Source organism: Gigantopelta aegis, chromosome 4, assembly GCF_016097555.1.
Source record: "Gigantopelta aegis isolate Gae_Host chromosome 4, Gae_host_genome, whole genome shotgun sequence".
Lineage (NCBI taxonomy): Eukaryota > Metazoa > Mollusca > Gastropoda > Neomphalida > Peltospiridae > Gigantopelta > Gigantopelta aegis.
This window is the reverse complement of record NC_054702.1, coordinates 109,903,055-109,930,448: the sequence shown is the minus strand read 5'-3', so window position 1 is coordinate 109,930,448 and position 27,394 is coordinate 109,903,055. Positions and strand designations below refer to the sequence as shown.

The 27,394-nt window shown below is 39.4% G+C and overlaps 1 protein-coding gene across 2 annotated transcripts in view; it reads right to left on the bottom strand.

The window, feature by feature from the left end:
- The window catches only part of LOC121371734 (cyclic nucleotide-gated channel rod photoreceptor subunit alpha-like), a 63,492-nt gene extending 54,754 nt beyond the window's left edge, over positions 1–8,738 (bottom strand). For both annotated transcript variants that reach the window (XM_041497840.1, XM_041497841.1), the window contains exons 1-2: positions 8,628–8,738; positions 7,341–7,375 (exon numbers count right to left, since the gene is read on the bottom strand). In XM_041497840.1, coding sequence (XP_041353774.1) covers positions 7,341–7,375; positions 8,628–8,630 — 38 coding nt within the window. In that variant the 5' untranslated portion in view covers positions 8,631–8,738. The remainder of the gene's footprint in view (positions 1–7,340; positions 7,376–8,627) is intronic.
- Positions 8,739–27,394: the final 18,656 nt, after the last annotated feature.

The window sequence follows — 27,394 nt, the reverse complement described above, 5'->3', positions numbered from 1 at the left end:
TACCGAGTGACAATGAGAATTGTTTCACGAGGGACACAGACGTGGTCGGGCTGGTGGCGAGGTTAATATCCTATTTATTACCTAGACGTGGTGCGGGCTGGTGGCGAGGTTAATATCCTATTTATTACATAGACGTGGTGCGGGCTGGTGGCGAGGTTAATATCCTACTTATTACATAGACGTGGTGCGGGCTGGTGGCGAGGTTAATATCCTATTTATTACCTAGACGTGGTGCGGGGTGGTGGCGAGGTTAATATCCTATTTATTACATATACGTGGTGCGGGCTGGTGGCGAGGTTAATATCCTATTTATTACATATACGTGGTGCGGGCTGGTGGCGAGGTTAATATCCTACTTATTACATAGACGTGGTGCGGGCTGGTGGCGAGGTTAATATCCTATTTATTACATAGACGTGGTGCGGGCTGGTGGCGAGGTTAATATCCTATTTATTACCTAGACGTGGTGCGGGGTGGTGGTGAGGTTAATATCCTATTTATTACCTAGACGTGGTTAATATCCTATTTATTACATAGACGTGGTGCGGGCTGGTGGCGAGGTTAATATCCTATTTATTACCTAGACGTGGTGCGGGCTGGTGGCGAGGTTAATATCCTATTTATTACCTAGACGTGGTGCGGGCTGGTGGCGAGGTTAATATCCTATTTAATACCTAGACGTGGTGCGGGCTGGTGGCGAGGTTAATATCCTATTTATTACCTAGACGTGGTGCGGGCTGGTGGCGAGGTTAATATCCTATTTATTACCTAGACGTGGTGCGGGCTGGTGGCGAGGTTAATATCCTATTTAATACCTAGACGTGGTGCGGGCTGGTGGCGAGGTTAATATCATATTTATTACCTAGACGTGGTGCGGGCTGGTGGCGAGGTTAATATCTTATTTATTACCCAGACGTGGTACGGGGTGGTGGCGAGTTTAATATCCTATTTATTACATAGACGTGGTGCGGGGTGGTGGCGACGTTAATATCCTATTTATTACCCATAATCGATCTTAATTTATATCAGCCAACTTTTTTGGTTGGCGTCCATGGAAGGTTGTAGTGTGATATGATATGTAGCAATATATTTTTTAACCATGTGAGTAATAATAAATGCTTCTATTTTGTGTTTCCAAAACAGCTCGCTAATCGTTTGAACAACCGGTCCGAAAACATATCAATATATGAGTTCTTGTATATATGGGCTTATGACCTTACGCCAGTTAAGAGAAAAGTTGCCACCCTAATAGTTACTGATCGGAAACACAAACTTAGAAAGTAAAACACAACTTTACTTGACAAATACAAAAGGAGAAGGGAGAGTGAAAAACAAGGGCGATTACTTTCACCCAAAACACCTAGGGAGATAACTCCAACCAAGGTTGCCAACATAATATCTGGCGTAACCACTTTTTTTCTTCTTTTTGTTTTTGTACTGTTAATGTTACGGTTAGAACTTACTGTCTGTAAGTATAATAAATGTATGGTTACTATTAAAACAAAACACAAAATCGTCAAAATCGACGCGGTAGATGTTCTTGTCATTGGGGTCTGGAATAAAACATGGTAAACGATAGTTAAATGCAGATTCATGACACTGACACAGTATATTTCTATGTCGTGGCTAGAACAAAAACATGGTGAATGTTAGTTCAACACAAAATCCTTAAATCGACCTGGTAGATTTATTCGTCGTCGAGGTCTGGAGGGGAGTAGCGGGTCCTCCGTTGTTGTGTCCAGGATGTTGTCCAGTGATTGTGAAGATATGTCTGGTAGAGGCGAGGCGATCTCAGTTGGAATTGGAGGAAGATCATAACTTGTATCAACATCAGGATCTGGGGGTGTTTCATCATCATTATCTGTGTCACCGGAAGTACACTGTGGAATTTGACATGTCTTGTTTGGTACTAGGTAACACTCAGAATGTTTAACACGATAACAGTTATTTCTAAGTTGTGATCCAACAAATTTGCGGATGTCGCACCATGGCCCGTCAATGTTCACAACAAGATATCGATTACGTGCACAGGTCTTATTTCTGTCACAATACAGATACACTAAATCTCCAATGTGTACTGAAGGCATGGTTGATTGGATTCCTTTAGGAGTTTTGGATAATTCACTGTGTGGGTGGTTTGATAATCTGGCGGAGTGTTGGTCTGTAATACGTTGTTGGTCAGAAAGGGGTAATTGGCTGCTTGTGAATTGGTCTCTCTGAGTCCACATTTCACGAGATGATACGCCACGGTTTCGAATGCGGGAATTGAGACTAGCGACTGCTATGGCTAACTCGGTAGGAGTAACAGGACCACGAGTAGGATCTTGATGACGGAGTTCATTTTCCAATTCTTGTATTGCTCTTTCAGCAACTGGGTTTTTGTTTATGTTCTTGACCCTACCGATTTCAAGAGTGATTCTGTGTTTGTGTAGGAAACTGTCATTTGCCAGCGCGAGAAAGCCTGGAGCAGGATCTGTGCGGATGACTGCTGGGGGTCCGTCAAGAGGGCGTAATTCTATGCACAAACGAATCAATGCCTGTCGGATGACGTCACTACGTTCATTATCAATCAGACAGGCGACTGTAAAGGCTGTAACACATTCCCTCACAACTATGATGACTTGGCGTTCTCGTTTAAGTATATCCGCAGCAAAGAGACTGCCTACAGTCTCAGGTGGATTACTTGAACTTTGTTCGACAATGGTAGATGGAGTCTTGCGCAGAGCAGCACACTGATGGCAGTTGTTGGATACAGAGTCAATGGAACGATCCATGTCAAGCGCAAAGAAGTATCTTTGAACTACCTTCTTTAGTTGAAATGCTGATGGGTGATTCAACTGAATATGTAAAGCATTGAGGAGACCTTCTAGAACTTGTCGGGGAACAACAATACATTCTCGTGTGGGGAATAGTGGATCAGTTCGCTTTACGACGAGGAGACCATCTTTGGCAATGGTTACCGTATTGATGTAACGTTTAACATCTTTGATGTTGGTGAGCTTCTTCGAAGGGCGAGTACCTTGAATCAGGTGAGAATGGGTCCGCCGTAAATCCTTGCACTCTTCTTGTAGTGAGTGCCAAGTTGATCTTGTGGTGAAGGGTATCCGAGTCTTACCTGATAGTATGTCATCTATGAGAATGTGTCGAACCACAGAATTTTCAGTTTCTTGGATGAAAGTACATATTTGACACGATTCATTGTGACACTCTGGAGCATTTCGGCTAGGAAAGTCTGATGGGATATTTGCATTACCAGCTAGATGACGGACTGAGGCTTGAAATCTGCTGACTGTAGATAGAAAAGTTGAAACCCGAGGACTTGCTGAAAATTCGCCACGGCATAACTTCTCAAAAGCAAGGACGCAAGGTTTGTTGTCAGTGAGGATGATAGGTTTCAGACTGGACTGGATGATATAAGGACTGAAGTGTTTTGTGGCAGCGGCAATCGACAGCGCTTCAATTTCACATGGTAACCATGTGACTTGACGTGGTCTGAGTTTTGCGCTGAAGAATCCTGCAACGCGAGGTTGATTGTGGCGAGTTACATACAAGGTTGCTCCTATGCCTGGATCCTTAACAGCTCCATCTGTAACAATCCAAAGTTGGTCTTTTGGGTTTGGGAGAACGATTGCTTTGTTTGACGAGAGCATTGTCTGGGCATGAGAAAAGGCATCATGAAGGTCATTGCTCCAAACTATTTCATCTTTTGACTGACGACCTGCGACAATATCATCAAAAGGGGCAAGGATCTTCGAACAGCCGGGTATAACGCGGGCGAGAATTTTGTATGCACCAATGAATGAGCGCAAACCATAGACTGTGTTGGGAGGCGAACACGATGCTAAAGTAGCGATGCGGTGAGGACTAGCCTGAATACAGCCTTGTTGCCAATTCCATCCTAAGATTGTGGTTGATTGTGGAGTGATTATTGTTTTGTGTGCTGACAGTCTTAAGTTGTTGTGTCGAAGGGCTGTCAACAACCAACGCCAAGTGTTGATTAATTCTTCAGGTGTATTTCCGCCACAATACAAGTCATCAGCGAGTTTAGTGACAACCCCTTCCGTCAATAAATCTCCCAGAACTCTACACATAAGTTCCTCTAGTGCAGTTTCTGAACCTGGCATACCCATTGCCGATCGGGTGTATACACGGATACCGCGAAACGGAGTAGCGACGCCACAATACTTCATGGAATTCTTGTCAAGTGGTATTTGATAGAAAGCGCTGGACAGATCAGTGGTAATAATATATTTCCATTGACCGATTTGTCTCAATGTTGAATCTACATCGGGTAACAGGGACGGCTGAGGTTTGGTGTAACGACCAACATCACCGAATGATGTGACCAGGCGATGGCCGCCTGATGGCTTTCTGACAAGGAAGGAAGGGTTAACGTACTCAACCTTGATACCTGCATCTTCAAGACGTTTCAAAACTCCCTTGTCCTCGAGGTCGTCGAACATCTGTTGAAGTTCTCTGAGTTGCTTTCTGGAGTACTGGGGTACTCTTTCCTTCCTCTGAGGAGGTTGTACTGGACCCATGTTAACTACTGCTTGGAATGGACCACTGGCACCATTATAGCATTCTATGGAAGGGTCAAATACATCATCATATTCCTGAACTAGAGCACTGAATTCCTTCTGATTTCTGGAGCGAGAATACGGTGAGGGTCTATTTGAATTTGGTCTGAGAACTTGCCATATGACTGTGATTTGATATTTGTTCTGGGGAGATGTGGTTTGTCACTGACATTGTCAACTTCTGGGATGAATACTGGTCGAATCTGGCAAAAATGTTCATTTTTCCTCAGGAGTTGTGGACTGTCGGTTGTGTTTGGTATGCGAATTCTCCCCGAAACACTTTGGAGCAGACTGTGTGGAGGCCATGTTTTGGCTTGTGTAGCATGAATATTATCGGTTCGTGGTTCTACAGCATATAAATCATCTTGAAGTGCATAGTCATCAGGCACTGGTATTTCAACATAGTCACCGGGCCACACTGTGGTAGTAGTGGGTAGTGCTCTGAGTACACAAGCTCGGCGAATGGTGTGTTGATCCTTTGTTTCGGATGTAGAGCCATAGTGAACAAGTGTACCATCTTTAAGACTTATCTGACGCCTTGCAGGTCGAATGCCGATGTCGTTACTTTCCATAAATGGTGTCCCAGCAAGTATGTCTACGTCTAGTTGTTCCACGATCAAGCCTTCAAAATGGAATTCCTTATCTCCCCGAGAGAAAGTGGCAGTAGTTTCTCCAATCACATGCAAGGGAGATGAGCCATCTGCTTGATGAGCTGATTGTGATGTTTTCTTGATGTGAAATCCCAATGCTTGTGCAGTTGATAACCTGACCATGTTTCCAGTGGCGCCGGTGTCAAGAGTTACTCGAACATTGTTATGTTTGTAAAACACATTTATGTAGGGTGACTGTCTGATCTGTACTCTCAGTGTAGAAGCACTAGAAGACTGGTGAGATTCAGATGGCGATTCATTTTGTTCGTCGTCATCAGTGTCTGCAGAGTCCTGGTTGTCAGCTATATTGATTATTTGTCGAGCTTTTAGAAGGAATTTGCGATCACTTTCAGGAAGGTGTTTGCACCGGCTCAGGAAATGATCATAGGAACGGTCTGCTGCTTTGCATATGGGGCATACTTTGGATGGCATCCGAGAGGTAAAATGCTTAGCCTGTTGGTGTCTGGGTATTTGTTGCGACCGCCATGCTGAAGAGCGCATGACCTTTGCATCTTCAGATGTGCGTAATTCATCGATTAATGACGGCAAAGCTTGTGATATTTCTGGCTTAATTGATGCTAAAGTTCTTGATCTAAGTTCTGTGCCATACCTTTGTTTGATAAGTCTAGGTAGGTCTTTATTGATAAGTCTCAGCCACTGAAGAACAATGAAGTTCTCAAGAGATGGAGACATTTCCTCATCTTCAGCAATCTGGTCACCATGGTGACTGATGCCACTGTCATGTTTGAGTAGATTGTCTTCTACAAATGCAGTTAGGCGCTGAAAGAGATCTTCCGGTCTTTCCTCTGGCTGTAGTTGAATTTCATCAAAATCCAGAAAATGACCCCCGGTGGATTGGAAGCCAAAATGTAGGCGTATTGACTGCCAGATGCAAGGCAGAGATGTGGATGTTTTGATTATGGTGTTGCGAGATATGATGGAGCAATAATTTGCAATTTGTCCCAACATCAAGTCTAAGTAGTTGCTTTTTTGTTGAGCTGTAAGACGTTGTCTTGCTGGGATATGTTCACCATCGTCAGCGAAACCTCTTGTGGGTTCTGCACGGGACTTCTTATCCCACGTATATCCATCGGCCAGGAAACGGCTGAAGTTGGGATCGAGTGACAACGTGTACACTATATTTTGACGCCAGTTTTCGAATGAATTTACTGTTTCTACTTTTGTTAGAGACCATTGTTTTGGAGCGCGGTGTGTCTGTGCCATGGTGTGTTGGTGTTGTAGAACTACGATGAAAGAATGTGTGTTACAGGCGAGCTAAACGTCGAACCGATCAGCTACGTGACGTAGTAAAACTATACAGGACAGCTTACGAGAAAGTCTGCTTGTGTTCAGACGCGTGGTTTCGATACCTGCTGCCACCACGCCAGTTAAGAGAAAAGTTGCCACCCTAATAGTTACTGATCGGAAACACAAACTTAGAAAGTAAAACACAACTTTACTTGACAAATACAAAAGGAGAAGGGAGAGTGAAAAACAAGGGCGATTACTTTCACCCAAAACACCTAGGGAGATAACTCCAACCAAGGTTGCCAACATAATATCTGGCGTTACATACAAAAAATGAACTGAATTTTCCTTTCCCTTATCACACGATCATATCATCAATTCATAATAACACGTTGCTATAAAGATTTAACACGTGTTTCTTTTTATATGCAGGCTAAAATACTTTTGTATGCAGTGGCATATTTGAAATGTATATTTATTCCCAATCGAACTCCATTGTTCTATCAGTATCACTATTTCTGATTCCTGTTAATATAACCGAAAAAAGGGAAGAAAATATTAATTCCTTTTTTTCACTAAGTAAAATGAACGAAATATAATTCATGACTGACTGAAGATAACAGGGCCCAAAATTACTCCGCCAACAATTTGTATTGTTACAAAATACATTATAATACAAACGTTCCGATGAAGCAGCACAACCCCCTAAAATCAAATATGCTCGGAATGGCAAGGAGAGTTTACGTATCCTAGAATTAGTTGTGATACTGTGTAGTATTTCAATGTAGGTTAGAAAATGTATTACTAATAAATACATATATGTATGTACACAGGTCATTGAATGTAAGGACTGATTTCTTACCTTGGCACTTCCGTTTCATCTTCTTCACGTTCCGCCTGTTAACACCAAGAAGTGTACGTTAACAAATAATACTCATAATAAATACTAATTATGCTAGTGATTTAAAGACATCCAACAAAAACAAAACAAAACAACCGAAACACGTCCCCCCGCTGCCCTGTTCCAAGGCCCCTATATAGTAAAGTACGACGCCATCCATTTCTCTAGATAACGTCCAAATTAACGCTAAAATACTTTATTTTGTTGATCTGTAAAACGTCTGATCGATTCTCGTCTGTATGACCTGCTGGTGACATAATCAACCTCCAGTTGGTACGTCACTGGTTCCTAACGAATATTTAACACGCGTATTGTCCATTTACTGCATTATATAGTTAGTTACATACAGCACACTTGCCGGACTATACCGGGATACACTAATGAAGCAACAACGCAGTAATTAGCAAAAGGAAAGGGAATTTTGCCTCCACCCTCACTTTTTAAAAAGAAGTCCTCTTTTTTTTTTAAACCCACTTGTACGGGGAGGAAGGTCTGTTGGAACATTTTAAAATAAACATACTCAGAGTTTTCAGGGAAATAATCAGTGTTTTGCTACTATTTCGTTTGGAACATTTGGTGTGATAAAAATTTGTGTTTCTGTCCCATTACCATAGTTTGTGGATGGTGAAAACCCCCAAGAAGATCCCCCATTGGATCCGCCAAATTGGCAACTATAAGCTAAAATAGCACTTCTTTTTATTGGTTTGTATTGTTTGATATACATTTGTATAGAACCGGGGGGGGGGGGGGGGGGGGGGAGGGGGGGGCAACGGGCACATAGCCCTCACTTTTTTGTCATATATATATATAAATAGAGAGAGAGAACCTTTCATGGATTTACTAAAGGTTAAAAACCATACTCTGCGGCAGCCTTGTAATGTTTTAAATACGATGCTACGTAATTTGTAAATCATATATGACGTCAGTAGCTAAAAAGCGCTGACAGTACTGCAGTAAAAATAAAATGGGAATTCCCCATTTAAAAGTTCCGGTCCAGATCGCACATATATGCGATACAAAATAAATACACGGTTTGAAAATGTCTTTATCACTACAGTAAGATTTAATAGGTATGCAGTAAATTATATAAACAAAAAATATATACTTGTATCCACCCCCACCCGATATACACCTCTGGAGGCGTGTACCTCACACTTCACATATCGTCCCCATCATGGCACACAGTTACGTCTAACAATCACGTTTGTCTACAAAAGAGAGATGACTATCATTATTGTATGAGCTCACCATTTGGTTTGAACAGGATTAAACAGATAGCCTACACCATTAACCTGGCTTTGTTTTCAGCTTGGAATCCAACAAGAGGGGAAAATCAGCATTTTGCAATATGACGTCAAGAGGATACATGACGTCAGCAGATCAGTTGGTGACGTGAAGTCATTAGACGCATGTTCAGGAGAGCGAGCAATCATTAGACTGTTTTTTAGCCTAACGTTGGATGTGGGTAATATGACAGAAGACGATGGTGCCAGTCAAATTGTTCGCGTTGGCTCAGACTTTACGCCTAACGTTAGATAAATATATGATAGAAGACTGGTATGAGTCAAATTTTTCGCAAGTGCTTGTCCTCCACGCTAAGTTGATCATAGGCGTATGGACTTCCATTTTTGTAAGGGGGGGGGGGGGGGGGAGGCTGATTTTTGTAAGGGGCAGGCTGATTTTTGCCCGAATTAAACAAAAATGCTCGAATTTGGATAACAACATTTATTCATATTAGCAATATGCCCAAACAGCTATATATAGGGCTGCAAACGAATCACTACACATGGATTATAACTACTTTTTGAGGGTAGAATGATTGAAATACTTGGTAAAAAAGTCTCTGGTTAGCACATTTTTCCCGAATATCTGCAAAATGTTTGCCCGAATTTGAGGTTTTGCTCCAGGACTGGGGCGGGAGGGGGGGGGGGGAGCAGTTGACCCACGCCCTGCTCCCGGTCTCGTACGCTTATGCTACTGATATATGCCCAAAACACACCGGGTATGGTTCTGTGCCTGGGTCTGGCGAGTAAAGTAAAAAATAAAACGCACTGTATCAAATATGACAAAACACTGTCTGTACTGGCGCGAACTACAGATATGGCAACAGATGACATAAAACATGCGCACGATTTTCACACTGCCAGACAGGCAGCTGCAGCCTGTACGAGCCACCTTTTAATTTTTGTTTTATTGATAAACGACAGGAAAGACATATATCAATCAAAGTAGAATTCTTATAATTAATTATTGTTGATGTTTATAGAACGAAATATATCTAAAGATATGAACGCACTTAATATATACTCTTAAAAAAGTAGGGGAACCTGAAATATTAATGTTAATATCAACTATTAGACCGAACATACGTTTTGACCACAGACATCCTAGTAAAGAACGTTCAGGTCTGTTTATCAACACACCTAAACACATTCCATAGTTTGCACGTGCATCACGCAGATGCCTCGTACACGTGCGTGGGGTGTCATTCTCGAATTTGACCATTTCCAGGAAGGTCGATTAATCACTGTGGAACATTATTTCTGTCAATCTTTGCCATAGTGTAGTTGTAGTAGCTGGTTATTCTGAGAGTTTTTGAGATATATGGGTATGTCTACCTTGTTATGTTATAATTATATTATTACAGTGATCATAACATTTTGAGCAAGGCTTCTACCAAATAAAACAAATGGCTGGTAAAAATTGTTTCTCCTCCAGACATATCATGGGGCACCAGAGTGTAATAAATGAATTACCAATAATCACAGTTATGTCCAGATGAGGAACATAAATTTGACAATAACTCGTACCAATTTATTATTCTGTCTATTACCTCAGCTATTTTGTCTGTCTAGAAACATTTGTTAAGTTTTGATACATATTCTTAGAGGAAGCCCACTACACATCTCCATTAGTAGCAAGGAATCATTTTTCCAAAAGACTGTAGAGTGATTGATTATAACGAGATCAAATTTGGAATGTAATTCTCCTTTGTTTTTTGTTTGTTTTGCTTTGCTTTTTAAAATTGATTTTAAATTATATATTTAGTTTTTATTTTGTCGGTTGTGTAGGTGTGCGTGCGTTCGTTCGTCCGTGCGTGCGTTCGTGCATGTGTATGTGTGTAGTGTATTGTAATGCAGCATTTTGTTTTGTACAAACGAAAACAAATTGGATTAGTCTGTATCATAATACAACTATTATCATGATTATTTACATTTAAAACAATATGCAAACAAAAAATAAAATAACAAATAGCAAAAACTCATTCCTCTTAAAAGCTGCCCGAAAATATTTGTTTTTGCCCTGAGCCTGCCAAGGCCTAATCAGGCACTGAGAATATTACCCTAAAGGCTGTTTGTATTTTCAGAAATGTAAGTTTGAAGTAAGATCCTTGAAAGTGGATCATTCGCTTGGCTGGACGGGGAAATGAGCTTTTCGCTCTGGGTTATTGTATAATTAAGCAGAATGGCGGACCATCAGCATGGCGACACGACGCGCTTCAAACCACTCGTGACCTCAACTCATCAGAATGTGTCACACTCTAACAACATCCTAGCAGACAGTGCGAACTTTGTAAACAACGTCTTAAAAGCTACTCACTCCCACCAACCCACCCCCAAAAAGAGTAAAACACCCACAAAAAGCCAACAAAACAAAACAAAACTAAAAACCACCCCCCGCATCCACCACCACCACAAAAAAAACCCACCAAAAAAACACCCCTTCAAACTTACCCCCTTGGTAACAGCATATTAACGACAAGACAACTGACCGTTTTGACGATTAGGCGACTGAGCAATATCACATTAAGATAACTGAGAATGTTTACGACAAGGCAAGTGTGTACTTTCACGACTAGGCAACTGAATATTTTCAAAGCATATAGTCAAGATTTGTGGTGTAAATTCTTCTGATACTAGTAATTGAAGGATGGATGATTTAAAAATGTAAATCCTAGCTTAAAGTTCATTATCGTCTGGTATATAATATATATTTCACGTTTATTTGTTATAAATAAATATACATATATTGATATTGCACTCATATATTAATACTGCACTCAAAGTTTATCCAGTTAAAGGGACATTCCTGAGTTTGCTGCAATTTTTAAGATGTTATCGACTAACAGAGACTTTTTAACGATTGTAATTACATATCAAATATATTTTTCTGCATAAAATATTAGTGGCTGTATATTAAACGTGTTTCTGACCGTTCTAATATTTGTACTAGGTTAAATTTCATTTTATTTCCTAAAAACTATTTTTTCGTACGAACGAAATTATTTGAAGACAAAATCCAGTTTGGGCTTCTTACAAATATTGAGATGACCAGAAACACATTGATTATACAGACACTGATATTCTAAACGAAAAAAATATATTTAATATGTAAGTTTAATCGTAGAAATATTTTATTATTCGGAACATCTTACAATGCAACAAACTCAGAAATGTCCCTTTAATAAGCGGGATCTAGTTTTAAATCCTGTAGGTGCTGTGGTTCGTATACCATCCCAGGTTCAACCATGTGTAATGCTGCCCTCTTACAAAGCTTCTACCTGTGAACGTCTTGCTTCTATCTAGGACAGAGAGTCCAGACGTACGTCAAAGACAGTGTGTTGAACTGAATAAACTGTGAAAATTTGTTGTGTTTATCGACACCACTAGAGCACAATGGTTCGTTAATTATTGGCTACTGGATGTCAGACATGCAATTCTGACACTTAAGTTTTCAGGAACCATTTGCTACAGTTTTCCATTGGAAGCAAAGGTGCACGCGGATGCAATCTCCAGTACTGAATCTTCTCGGGAGTGGCTCTAGATAGAGATTCGTGGAATTCACCACTATTTTGCCAAATACCCATTCGATTCTAAATCGTGCAGAAACACTGAACTGAATTTAGGAAGCCTGTTTATGACGAACACGTGTGTAACTACGCACATTTACAATGCTTAAACACCTGCGTTTGTCCTACACGCGTGTAACTACATACATTAACAACGCTTAAACACCTGCGTTTGTCCTACACGTGTGTAACTACGCACATTTACAATGCTTAAACACCTGCGTTTGTCCTACACGTGTGTAACTACAGACATTTACAATGCTTAAACACCTGCGTTTGTCCTACACGTGTGTAACTACGCACATTTACAATGCTTAAACACCTGCGTTTGTCCTACACGTGTGTAACTACGCACATTTACAACGCTTAAACACCTGCGTTTGTCCTACACGCGTGTAACTACGCACATTTACAATGCTTAAACACCTGCGTTCAAGAAAACCAGGCTTCGTACATTCGACCCAGTGTCTTCATCGGGTATTATGGTTTTGTCTTTCAGATGTGTATGCACTTTTCCACAGACAGGATAGTACCTAACAGTGTCTTTTACGTGCCAGTCACGCGACACTGGTTGGGACAGAAGAAACATGATAATTTGTTCAAAAGGATTCGATCCTGCATTCCAAGCAGCTCGGGAAAGCGTTTTACCAAGTGCGCTAGATCTTGTCCCTGCTTAATGAATAAAAGCCGGAACATACATTAAACTGACTAAGATGGGTGTTGTTAAACATTGCCTCCATGTTGACAGTCGCGGCAACAGACTCCCAGGAGGATGAAGACATTTCCATGTAATTGTAGCTGTACGGATCTGATCGATACCACGCACACAGATACACGCCGGTAATGACTAGGTGCAACAATCGTTGGAGATGGCCGGCGCTGGTGTATAAGTCATGACACGGACACCTTGAAAGCGCCTTGGTAACAACATCAAATGAAACATGAAAGCAAACTCCGTGTTTGAAAATGCTTAAGTCTGCTTTTTATTTTCATTTTTGATTAAAGGGACATTCCTGAGTTTGCTGCAATGTTTAAGATATTATCGACTAAAAGAGACTTTTTAACGATTGTAATTACATATCAAATATATTTTTCTGCATAAAATATTAGTGGCTGTATATTAAACGTGTTTCTGATCGTTCTAATATTTGTACTAGGTTACATTTCATTTTATTTCCTGAAATATATTTTTTCGTACGTACGAAATTATTTGAAGACAAAATCCAGTTTGGGCTTCTTACAAATATTAAGACGACCAGAAACACACTGAATATACAGACACTGATATTCTAAACAAGAAAATATATTTAATATGTAAGTTTAATCGTGGAACTATTTTATTAGTCGGAAACACGTTACAATGCAGAAAACTCAGGAATGTCCCTTTAATGTTTTTCTCTTTCTTTTTGATTTCGTATAACAAACTCAAACACGTAATTCATTTACGCGAAATTTGATCCTTGTATAAACATTGCAAACCAAAAAACGCATAATACGAGTTCTCAAATTGCCTTCACAGCATAATTTCAAAATTGTGCACCGCCTTTTAAAATCTCATATATATTACCTTTTGTTCTAGTAAAACAAATCACCTACAAATAATGACTCTGCTTTGTGCAGAAATATGCTTTTGGATGCGATAGACGTTTTGTTCAGATTCCTCACTAGAAATATGCTTTTGGATGCGATAGCCGTTTTGTTCAGATTCCTCACTAGAAATAAGCTTTTGGATGCGATAGCCGGTTTTTTCAGATTCCTCACTAGAAATATGCTTTTGGATGCGATAGCCGTTTTGTTCAGATTCTTCACTAAAATTTGTTTTAAAATACAAAGTTAGTTTTGTTCAACGACACCACTAAAGCAACGTGATTAATTAATCATCGGCTACTGGATATCAAACATTTGGCCATTCTGAGTCTTACAACAAACACGCTATAGTTTTCCTTTAGCATCAAGAGATCTTTTCTGTGCACTCCCCAAAGACAGAACAGCACATACCACGGCCTTTGAAATACCAGTTGTGAGGCGCAGGTTGGAACTAAAAAACCCCTCATCCAATCAGAGAATGGGTCCACCGAGGGGATTCGATCCTAATACCAGAGCACCTCAATACAAGCATGGACCACGTTTTCCTGGACAGTGTAGACAGTGTTATGAAAACAATTATTGCGGCGCTACACTGAGAATGTAAAATTACCAAATGTTTGACATACAATAGCTGTGATTAATAAATCAATATGCTCCAGTGGTGTCGTTAAGCTAACACAAACTTTAACTGAGCATGTAATTAATGGTTACTCGAGGATAACCGCCTTAGATATTAAATGTCCTGCAATATACTGATTACTGTAATAAGTCAGTTTTACGTCAAAGAGAAAACAGGAAATATGGCTTTGCGAGAGTAGGGGCGGTATGCACACTAGTATTACGTCCCCACTCGCTCACCCAAGGTCGTTACGTAGCAGGTGATAGAATGAAAACACATTACTAATTTGCGCTGCCTTGTCAATCATATATTAAGCCAAAATTTCTACTCATCTCAAGTGTATTGTAGATGTTTCGTGTTTAATATATGTTAATTGTAAACACGTCTTAGATACTAGTATTTAACAGGTTAAATTAGTTTCTATGAAGACAAATGTTTATAGAAATTAATGACAAAATAAATTATAACAAACAAGTCGCGATGATTCGCGTGTTGCAATTAACAGGGAAATAAAGTAACTCACATAAGTACTGGGCAGTGTATGTGTCTCTCTCTCTCTCTCTCTCTCTCTCTCTCTCTCTCTCTCTCTCTCTCTCTCTCTCTCACACACACACACACATATATTAAGGCAAAATGTGCTAACCTGATACCTTTTCACCATATATTTCCATCAGTCTCTCTCAAAATTAGTTGTAATCCATGTAAAAATGCGTAGTGATTCGTTTGTAACCCTATATAGCTGTTTGGTTGTAATGCTAATATGAATACATGTTGTGTAGTTTCGATATTTTCGTTTAATTTGACCAAAAGTCAGGGGGGAAATGGGTGCCCATACACCTATGGTGTGTGTGTGTGTGTGTGTGTGTGTGTGTGTGTGTGTGTGTGTGTGTTCGTTTAATATTTTAAATCTTTATTGTTGAACCGATTTATGTTTTGAATGTTACTATTGGTCCGTACTCTCTTGGTTTTACTTGAGTAGTTTCTTCTTCGGTGTTTGTTTCTTGTGTCAATACTGTGACAAGAGAAGAAGTTAAAGGACACCATATTCTTTAATCTCTACATATGAAACAAACCTAGTGTCTGTCTTACAACGTTCTATCCTCATATGGCGCGCGGCGACACGGCTTTCCATTCAATGCGCTACTTTACGACTTTATTAACCAAGCTCGAATATCTGTTACTAGTAAAATAGCTCCATTCTTCACACGTGTGAATACCATGAAAAGAACAGTTGTAGTTCGAGTAGTGATTCTGATTTGCAACTCGACCAGTAATACTTTGAAATGCTGCCAATTTACACCTTACTGACCTGTGCGTATTAAAGTCGCAGAGCCATTTCTTAAACACTACGGCGTGTTTTTCACTAATAGAGCCTGTTTTAACAACTAAAGTTAAGTTTGTTTGTTTTATTTAACGACGCCACTAGAGAACATGGAATTTTTTTATCTTATCATTGGCTATTGGACGTCAAACATATGGTCATTCTGACACTGTTTTTAAGAAGAAACCCGCTGTCGCCACATAGGCTACTTTTGTACGACAGGCAGCAAGGGATCTTTTATTTGCGCTTCCCACAGGCAGGATAGCACAAACCATGGCCTTTGTTGAACCAGTTATGGATCACTGGTCGGTGCAAGTGGTTTACACCTACCCATTGAGCCTTGCGGAGCACTCACTCAGGGTTTGGAGTCGGTATCTGGATTAAAAATCCCATGCCTCGACTGGGATCCGAACCCAGTACCTACCAGCCTGTACACCGATGGCCTAACCACGACGCCACCGAGGCCGGTCGTTTTAACAATTAAAGTCAAACATTACTTAGATTTTATTGTGTAGAATATCGATCTCCGAACATCCGAAGTATTTCTGGTTATCCTGGTGTTTCTAATACCACGAAATGCATTTTTCAAAATTCAAAACAACGCACGTACCTCTAAGAAGTAACGGTTATGAAGACGAGCTCTAGTCTGTTTGAAGAGGGCATTTCTGTATTCCAACGCCACAGACTCTTGGTTCACTTTGTAAGCTTTATCCAGAAGTGTTGGACGTTTGTAGATTAACCAAACAGTGTGGCCGTTTTCAATGGTTAAACTTGAGTGCGACTTTAAGGAGGAAGAATTGGGGTGAATGCTTGATCACATCCAAAATTCATTGTTTAGTTCAACAAGACAGAGCAGAAAAGCGCTAACTGGAATGCTTTTCGTGGTTTACGTTAAAGCGAATGACCATATCGGAAACCAGTTTAATTGAGATCAGAATACACCACAACATATAATAAGCATGTACTTCTAAGCATCTAATAGTTTCTTCTCATACTTTATATGTCTCAGTCGTTAATGGGTTGACAGTGTTTGCAGTGTCGTTATATACACACAAACATTCCTTTCATTTCTTGCCAAAACACCTTTGAACTCCCGCCTTGATACGATTTTAAATATGTTAATGGTTTTGTCGTTCAGATTTGCAAGACAGGATGTGTTTCTCGTTATTATATTAGTATTACTGAGAATGAGATATATTTGCGACAGCTATCTTCTTAAGTATATAAAGGTTTCGTCTGTAGCTTAATTTAGACTAAGTTCGTGCCTGGTGGGGCCAATTTTCTTAGTCTGGCGATCGATGTTGACGTGTTGTCACAGTTTGGATGGCACTGTACGGTGTTCTCCAAGCCCCTATTAAATTGGTTATTCCCTTGGGCTCTACGAATCATAATGACCGTGTTTTGGTGACCAGCATATGATATTATCTACTAACAGTATCGCTTAAAACATTTTGACCTCCCTCCCGCTATTTATAACGTACATCCTGATATTTTTTAACAGTTATTTTAAAAGCCATTTGTAAACCTTGTCAGCCTAACCAACCGATATTTTGACCCACCGCCCTTTACATTCCTCCCGCCCAAAGTAATCCCTGGACGTAAGCATGTTTTACTAACCCCTCGTCACATCTCCATTGCACACACTCACGATTCCTGGTATGCGTTTAAAATTGTTTATTTTCTCTTTTGATGACACCCTAAACAAATGTAAGCGCTGTGTAGGGTCTTTAAAAATGCGGCCCACCTTCACACTTTGTAATATTACTTACATTGTGTGCGTCCTGATCCTGTGGAGCTCGAACCCTGAAAAAACCCAAAGGGAAAACAATCACCGACTGGTATTTGTTATGTGTGTAGGTCTATGCATAAACGAAGTGAAGACGCGGAATGTTGCCCAGTGGTAAAGCGTTCCCTGATGGGCGGTCAGTCTAGGATCTGTCCGCATCAATCGACGATTTCTCGTTCCAGCCAGTGCACCACGGGTGGTATATCAAAGGCCGTGGTATGTGTTATCCTGTCTATGGATCCAATAGCCGATGATTAATAAATTAATGTCTCGTTAAACAAAACAAATTTGAACTTGAATTTGAAACGAAGTTCTGAGAAACATAAACAAGCCTGGATCTAGGGTTGGATCCAACCGATCATTACATTGGTGTTACCATGCACTATTTGTTTTTCATTCATATTAAATATTTAACTATTAGCTATTAGAATTGCACTCTCTCGATTCTTCAACATGGTATGACATGCAATGTTATTCAACATAACTGCACAGTCAATCAGTGTTATAATACGTGCATATGAACCAAGTACACAGTGAATAACTAACAATAAATAACAAACACATATATTTCGTTGTTCTAGGTTTTGTATTGATGCCACAGTAATAATGATGAATGTAAGACGTCGATAATGCTAAAACGCCAATACTAGTTTACACTGCCTCGCATAATTGTCTGGATTTGTACCAAAGCGCACGATACGAATGGTAACTACATATTATATAAGCATTTATACTTAACCAAAAAAGTTTAGCATTTTTTTAGTTTATGATTAGAACATCAAAATTACGTACCATAATGTGATAAAACTTATTAGTATGTTGGTTGCATACTACCTCTTGCTGTGTGCAATGAAAATAAATTTGTCATATCGCACGCCTTAGCGCGTACTGTAATGCAAACGCTTTGTGTTAGTTATAGCGCAGATGTGTGCGCATTACGGATGGACTGAAACTTAATTCCCATGCAGTGGACTAACAGTATCCAAAAACCTATACAACGAATTTCTCATATTAACATGGGTCGCCGTCCAGGCTTTTCCGAAAACCAACGTCACGAAGCAATGGGAAGGCTTATCGCCGGTCAATGCATACACAACGTTGCACAGTACTTTCATGTTCACGACAGTACCATATTGATGACTCTGACATCGCGTACATCAAACTGGGCAGGTGCGAGATTGACCATGTTCCGGTAGACCACGATCAACGACTCCAAGGAACGTTGATATTTAGTGAAGTCATCACAGCGTCATAGGTATGAAAGTGCATCAGACCACAGACACTAGAGTCCATGCACAATATGTTCGTAACCGTCTTCATGCCGCTCGATTACGTGCACGTCGCCTTGTCGTTGTCGTTCCCCTGACGGCACAGCACATCGAGGAACATTTGAGATAAGCCCGAATTCATAAACATTGGCGTCGTAGACAATGGGATCAGACATTATTAACGGATGAATCCAGGATTTGTATTCAATTTGCAGATGGTAAGCGTCGTGTATGGAGGAGACGGGGAAATAGCATGACGCAAACAGCGTCATTCAACATGACCGATATGGCGGTGGCAACGTCATGGTTTAAGCCGGCATTCATGGTGCTGGAAAAACAGATCTCGATTTCATTCATGGAAATATGACTGCTCAACGTTATTGCGACGAGATCATCACACCAGTAGTCATTCCATTTCCGCATCAGCATCCTGTTTTGTTGTTGTTGTTGTTGTTGTTGTTTTTTTGGTGTTTTTTGTTGTTGTTGCAATAGGACAATGCGCGATTGCATATCGCAAGGTTCCACACTCATTTTTTTTTTTAGGAACCACATACGCGTGTTAAACTCGCCACCAAAGTCCCCTGACTTGTCCCAAATAGAACATGTGTAGGAACTACTGGGTCGCAGGGTAGCCTACATGAAAACCATCCCCATATCCTGAACGTCCGTGAACTTGCTGTGGATCAGGAATGGAATGCTATTACAGTTCCTGAAATCAATGGTCTCATTAGAAACATGAGACAACGTTGTACTGCTTTCATCAATGTCGCTGGTGCATACACACATTATTGATAATGTCTCAATATTTTGGTAAATGTATCCCTCCGTTACATCAGTTGACGTTAAAGTGACGACGTTGACACTGTGACATCAAATTACTGCTGGTCACATTCACAAATGCTATATGGAATAATGTATACAAATAAATTCAACATTCTATCATGTTGATTTTATTTTATGCTTTGTACGCAATTGCTAAATATTTTTGGCCAAGTATATTTTGTAAGATTTTTTTTTTCTCTCCAAATAATCAGGCACCTAATTCAGAAAGCATTGATTCTAGTGGTAGTACGCTTCTAACCGACATGTTAACGTTATAGTTGACCAAGTGTATCTCTAAACAATATTAGAATAAATGAATAAATGAATGAATGTTTAACGACACCCCAGCACGAACAATACACCGGCTACTGGGTGTCAAACTATGGTAATTAAAAACATGAAGTGATGATCAACATCAATATAAAAATTCAAAAGTCAAATAAAACACAGTGTAAAGAACTGCAAAAATACAAATATCACAGATATATAAAATTAAAATTTAGAGTAAAAGTCAATATCACGTAAAAATTGTAAAACTAATTCTGGATGGAATCGAAATGATTCCATCACACTTCTCTGACCAAATATATCTTTTCGAGTTTCTTTCAGAAAGTTACACTCAACCAAAATGTGACGCATCGTCAAAGTACACTGACAGTGCTCACACTGATGTGGAGGATCTTTCTTCAAAATAAAGGAATGGGTCAAATAAGTATGACCGATGCGAGCACGACACAAGACTACCTCATCCTTCCTGCACTGTCTATAGGAGGACTGCCACTCTCCCAAGACCGGCTTGATGGCATGAAGCTTGTTCGCAACCGCACCGTCCCAATCATGTTGCCATGTCGAAAAGATAAATTTGTTGATATTATGTTTAAAATCAGTATAAGGCGTACCAGTCCTGGCATGAGGCAAATCCAAAGCAGACTTGGCAGCAGAATCTGCCTTTTTATTACCCCTGATACCAACATGGCTAGGCACCCAACACCATACAATATGTTTATTGACAATGGATAAAAAGACACACTTTCGTATCACCATCCCAATTAAGGTCCAGCTTCATATTGCGCAAAGCTTGGAGACACGAAAGTGAATCGGTAAAAATAATAAATTTGGAATCAATCGAATCCTTAATTTCTTCTAAAGCTTTAACGACTGCCCAAACTTCAGCACTAAAGATCGATCCCGAGTCAGGCAGTCTCATGGAAAGTATTGTGTCTGATGGAAAAACTGTAGCACAAGCCACAGAATTCCCATCCCGTGATCCATCTGTATAAACAGGAATGTAATCACGGCTATTTGAATATACCACTCAACTTTTGCTCGGTATATACCAAATATATGTCATGATAACCAATTTGTGCACATCTTACATTTGCGTGCGATCAATGACCATGCAGATTGGATGTTCTATACATCACCATAGTAATGCATGACTACATTTCGAGACATTCTCATAAAATAATAATAATAATACAATCATGTTTATGAATTACTGATTCTTTTGAAAAGGAAACGACAGACCAAAAGCAATGCTACATAAATGTTCTTGTCTATATTTGAGTTTTGTTCTAAATATAAGGAACTACAAGCGTTTATTTGCATTAGTCGGTTTCAAGGCGACAGCTTTAGCGCAGGTCGGGTTGAGGAGTGCAAGAATAACACAAACATACGTTAGTTTAGATGTGCCCTGATTGTGTATCTGTAGCAGACTTCTACTGCCACCCCCATCCCCTCCCCCCACTTAATTATTTCATGGAACCTTGGCAGGCACGTGCTCAGAAAATTATGCCGGGGAGATCTAGACTGAGACGAGCGACGAGATATTCTAGGGAGGTTCGTGTCATGCTCCCCTGAAAAACAATATTTTGGGGAGGGAGGTATATTTAGTTAATAATTTTAAATCCAACCTGAAACTTTGGTTCCCAACAAATGGTCACAGGGCAGTCAAATATGGCCCCCACTAGGCGACAAAGTAATGGGTGTCATTTCAGTGCTTCGTCGTACAGTTTTTGCTCTTTATGGTTTACGTCGCTAGTCCAAACAGACGCGGTGGCTAGCTATCCAGTTCACGCCTTTAAATCATGGCTAAATACGCAGGTATTGTAAGGGGTACCTGTGATTGAATCTAACAATGTATGTACTTGACTTTAAATCATGGCTAAATACGCAGGTATTGTAAGGGGTACCTGTGATTGAATCTAACAATGTATGTACTTGACTTTAAATCATGGCTAAATACGCAGGTATTGTAAGGGTACCTGTGATTGAATCTAACAATGTATGTACTTGACTTTAAATCATGGCTAAATACGCAGGTATTGTAAGGGGTACCTGTGATTGAATCTAACAATGTATGTACTTGACTTTAAATCATGGCTAAATACGCAGGTATTGTAAGGGTACCTGTGATTGAATCTAACAATGTATGTACTTGACTTTAAATCATGGCTAAATACGCAGGTATTGTAAGGGGTACCTGTGATTGAATCTAACAATGTATGTACTTGACTTTAAATCATGGCTAAATACGCAGGTATTGTAAGGGGTACCTGTGATTGAATCTAACAATGTATGTACTTGACTTTAAATCATGGCTAAATACGCAGGTATTGTAAGGGGTACCTGTGATTGAATCTAACAATGTATGTACTTGACTTTAAATCATGGCTAAATACGCAGGTATTGTAAGGGGTACCTGTGATTGAATCTAACAATGTATGTACTTGACTTTAAATCATGGCTAAATACGCAGGTATTGTAAGGGGTACCTGTGATTGAATCTAACAATGTATGTACTTGACTTTAAATCATGGCTAAATACGCAGGTATTGTAAGGGGTACCTGTGATTGAATCTAACAATGTATGTACTTGACTTTAAATCATGGCTAAATACGCAGGTATTGTAAGGGGTACCTGTGATTGAATCTAACAATGTATGTACTTGACTTTTAATAGAGTGAAAGAAATCGACGTAAAGATTTCGCCTGTTCGGGTGACACTATAATTGAATATATCTGCAGTACATTCAGTTAGATGTGGACGTGTGCTGGTAAAGAATTGGAGTACTGCCAACACCATTAGAAAGCAGTTATGCAACACGATTCCTAGCATACGTAAATTGCAAAAATAATAATTTTTAAAGTTTATTTTCCCAGAAACGAATCAAGGCTAGGACCACGAGTGTATTACCTTACGTATATTTTTATAAGTAATGTAACATTTCCATATTGAAATAAAATGGCTTGTAAGTAAAATGTAGATCGAAAGAGATAAAGTTAAAATAAAAATATAAGTAGAAGTACATGTGTATTGTAACCAAGCAGACGCGTGTGCAGAAGAAGGTTTCGGAAGTCGAAGACCCCTGATCCGACCCCCCACCCCCCCCCACCACCCACTCCCCTTCCCTTCAAACGTCGCTCAGTACAGTCTATACTACATCCACCACACAATTTCCTGCACACGTGCCTACCAAGTTATGTTTTAAATTCACAATTACCTAATAAGGAACTACCCTTTTGGAATCTTGCTTTATAGTCTTTAGGTTCCAAATAATGATTTAACTGCCACATGACTATTACAAACATTTGTTTTTATAATAAACGAATTTTAGTAACATTTAGTTTTGTATGAATGTGCAACGTATCAAATCGATACTAAAACCTATACACGAATGATCTGTAAGAAAGTTGTATTTGACGACAGGTGGCGCGCTGATAATGACACAGGTTAAATGTAACTTAACTTTATACAACAAATATCGATCGAATTAATAATACAGTATTTTATACACATGTATGTGTATGTGTATGTGTATGTGTGTGTGTGTGTGTTCGTGTGTGTGTATGTGTGTGTGTGTGTGTGTGTGTGTGTGTATGTGTGTGTGTATGTATGTGTGTGTATGTGTGTATGTGCATGTGTGTGTGTGTGTGCGTGCGTGCGTGTATGATTGCTACTACTGCATCTGCTTCAGGTTCTGCTGCTGCTGCTAACGCTATCGCTACATCTACTGCTACATATACTGCTACATCTACTGCTACTGCTACTGAGACTGCTACTGCTACATCTTCTGCTACTGAAACTGCTACTGCTACTACAACTGCTACTGCTACTGTTACTTCTACTACAACTGCTACTGCTACTGCTAGTGCAAATAATACCACAAATACCACCACTGCCATTACAACTTCTTATTCCACCTCTAATTCTACATCTACTATTACTGCTAATGTTTATTGTTATCAACTTATTACCAGTAACTGTTAATAAAATAAAACAAAATAAAAATATAAAATGTCATACATTTAAAACATTATAAAAGGACTAAATATTTCGGAGTGATAAAAATGTCGTTACCTGTCACGTGACCTCTTCCGTTTACCCCAGTCGCACGCAGCCCACTGCATTCCTTTGTACAAGGTGCGAGTTCTAGCGCAACGTGGTCAATGAAACGCTGCGGTGCAGAATAACAGTCTAACAAGATGGCTCTTTTGTCGGTTTGGAATGTACCGATCACCTGTCACCGAATCGTTCTCACTCGCGCGCTATCGCTAGCTGTCGTCTGCTGGTGGAAAAGGGTATCAAAATTTCTTCTTTCCGCTGGAACAAATATCGGTTTATCCGACCTATCCATTAATCGCACCCTGGCCGTTTACAAATCTTACCGGTTGTTAATAGACAGTATCAAATCGTGTGAAATCAGTTTCATGTCACGCTTATATACCTGACGGGCAAGACATGGCATCATTTGTCTCGTTAATTGTTCCGTAAATATAAAAAAATAGGCTATACCCTACGGTTATATACTAGTATAAACAAATTGGTTGTGTTGTTGGTTTTTTAGCGGTTTGTTATCTACATGTATTTATCCTACACATTTTCCTTGTATTTCGTCTGTTTGTTCGCCTCCCTGTCACGAGGATTTAGGATAAAAAAAACAAAACAATAACAAATAAAACAACAGCCAATTTGTGTTTTTTTTAAAGCAAACAGCAGCATCGCAACAACAAAATACCTATGTAATTTGTTATGATACCTAGGTACTAAACAAATAAATATAATTGTATTATTAAACAAAAAACAAACAAAAACACAATGAAAAAATAATACTTGTGGAAAAAGTATACCAAATATATAGACTGAGATTGGTGCCAATGTAACATGTTTTATTTTCTAGGTCTGGATATCAGTGTCTGTATGTTTAATGTTTTCTGCTCATCTGTTGTTTGTAGTATCTCCAGCTAGATTTGACTTCTCAATAATAGTACGCAAAAATATATATTAGGAAATAAAATGCAGTTCAAGCTACTGCATATACTAGTAATAAGAAAGATAATTAGACAAATTTAAAAAGCATCTAAAAAACCCAATCAGTCAAAAGATGATTTTTTTCAGAACAAAAGATCATAATCATGGTGTCTACCTGTCTGTCTGTCTGTCTGTCTGTCCGTCTTTCTGCCTGGCTGCCACCTTTCCGCCGTCCTGCACTTCCTGTCTGTGTGTCTGTGCCGGTGCCTCTTTAAGTATTTGTATCTGTGCCTATCTGTTTGTGTCTGTATGTTCACTGTATTAATTCAATCATTCATTCGTTCATTCACTTATTCATTCATTCATTCATTCATTCATTCATTCACTCAATAAACATTAATTCATTCATTTATCTATTTACCATTATCTGACACACAATGACTGATATATTGTTGTGCTGGGGTGACATTAAACATTCATTCATTTACTTATTCATTTTGTATGTTGGTAGTTCGATACATCCGTCCGAGTGTAGATGATAAGCTAATTATCGGACGGAAACTAACCAGTTTACGTATACACGGACAATAAAACTCTCGTACAGAATAACAAACTGACGTACGTAAGAACGTACACACTATCGACCAGTGTGAGTAATGCAACATGAACGCTAGAAATGTAAGTTATTATTTTAATAGTTCCGCCCGGTAATTATCGAGCCAAAGTAGCAAATACGGCCAGCTTAGACGACGAAAAGTCCTTGGATATTTCACTTTGCAACAGGTGAACATTCGCAATTAAACCCAGTTTATTTAATTGTCAAACGATCAATACTGTTATTTGCTTATGTGTAATTCTTACATCTCGATTACTGATAAGGGTTATATTTCTATTGCGTTACAGTTTTACAGCTTAATATATATATTTCTTCTCATAATAATAATTGTACAGATGCGTTGTGATTCGTTTGGAACCCTGTATAGCTGTTTGCTACTAATGCAAATATGAATAAATATATAAATATTCGAGCATTTTCGTTTACTTCGGGCAAAAATCGGTCTGACCCCCCCCCCCCCCCCCCCCAAAAAAAAAGGAAAAAAAAGGAGCACGTACTCCTTTGCACATTATATGGATGGTCTACGTATTCAGTTATTACAATGTTTTATAGTTTATCATTAGCTACAACGAGTAGTGATAAACTAACACATGGTACTGTGCAGGCTATGTCATGTTTGAAGACATTAAGACGTTTCTACAAAAATAAGAATGGGCGAGGCAAACTATAGCAACACACGTCTTAATGCCTTCAAACCTATACTTAGATGACAACTGAACGCCCCACCCCAGTCCCCTATCAACTTCATTTTAAAATCGTGTTCTATAATGCAAATATTTTGCAAAAATGCGACAAACCGAAACCGAAACCGAAAATCAAAATCAAAATCAATACAATCATATATGCAACATTTGTCCTTTTTGTCAGTTCCAGGGACAACTAATAAGCAACTATACTGTGAACATTTGTCTGCATTCTACCATCTCAGACAGTTCAACACCATGACAGTGACGCCTATACTCCTGGCTATATGCTACTGATGTAATCTAGAAACATATTGTTATTATTTCCGATGGTGCTGGGGAATTATCCAACAAACAAGGTGAAACTTTGCTCTAAACATTGGGAGTTTGTCTTTTCACAGTGCGTGAGATGCGTCACTGAGCAAAATGATGACTGATGCTGTTCCATATGTTAAACTTGTGAATACTTTTTCATCAGTTTGGTGAAACTCTTGCACCGGTTGGGCAAGATATGCGCATCTTTCATGTCATCACAGCTGTACTTATTCTGTATTGTGCTAGTTTTGATGTAATAAACAATTCTGGGAGTGGCAGTCCTCTTATGAAATATCTAGTAAAGAATCTCATTGGGAATGGCAGTCCTCTTAGTGGCGACACAAGAGGGATAAAACACCCAGAAAATTATCTCCTCGGGAGTGGCTGTCCTCCTATAGGGGTGTCTTTAAAAGCTGCCATCATGGTTGGACCAAACGATGACACAAATCTAAAACCTAAAAGAGTTTTGATAAGCAGTGATTCATGAGTGCATGCCATCGCAGCTATATTTATTCAAATGAGCTCTGTCCTATGTTAGTTTTGATTCAGCAAACTAGTCCTTTTTTGTGGCTGTGCATGACACATGTATTGTCCAGGAAAGGATCTCGGGAGTGGCTTTTCTCCTATATTGAGGCGCTAGATAGAGATTCGTGGAATCAACCACTATTTTGCCAAATGCCCATTGTGCAGTGATACGGTTTTGAAGGTGCATAGCTGTTTCGTAGTTCAGATTTATAAATATCCAGTTGTATTTTGTACGAATATATACATGTATTCCTTTCAGTTAATGCCTTTCTTGTGTAAAATGCTAACATTTAATGGAAACAGTAACATTTCATTTCATTAAAATATAAAAAATAATCTAATGTATGGTCTTCACCAGTAACATATTTTAAGA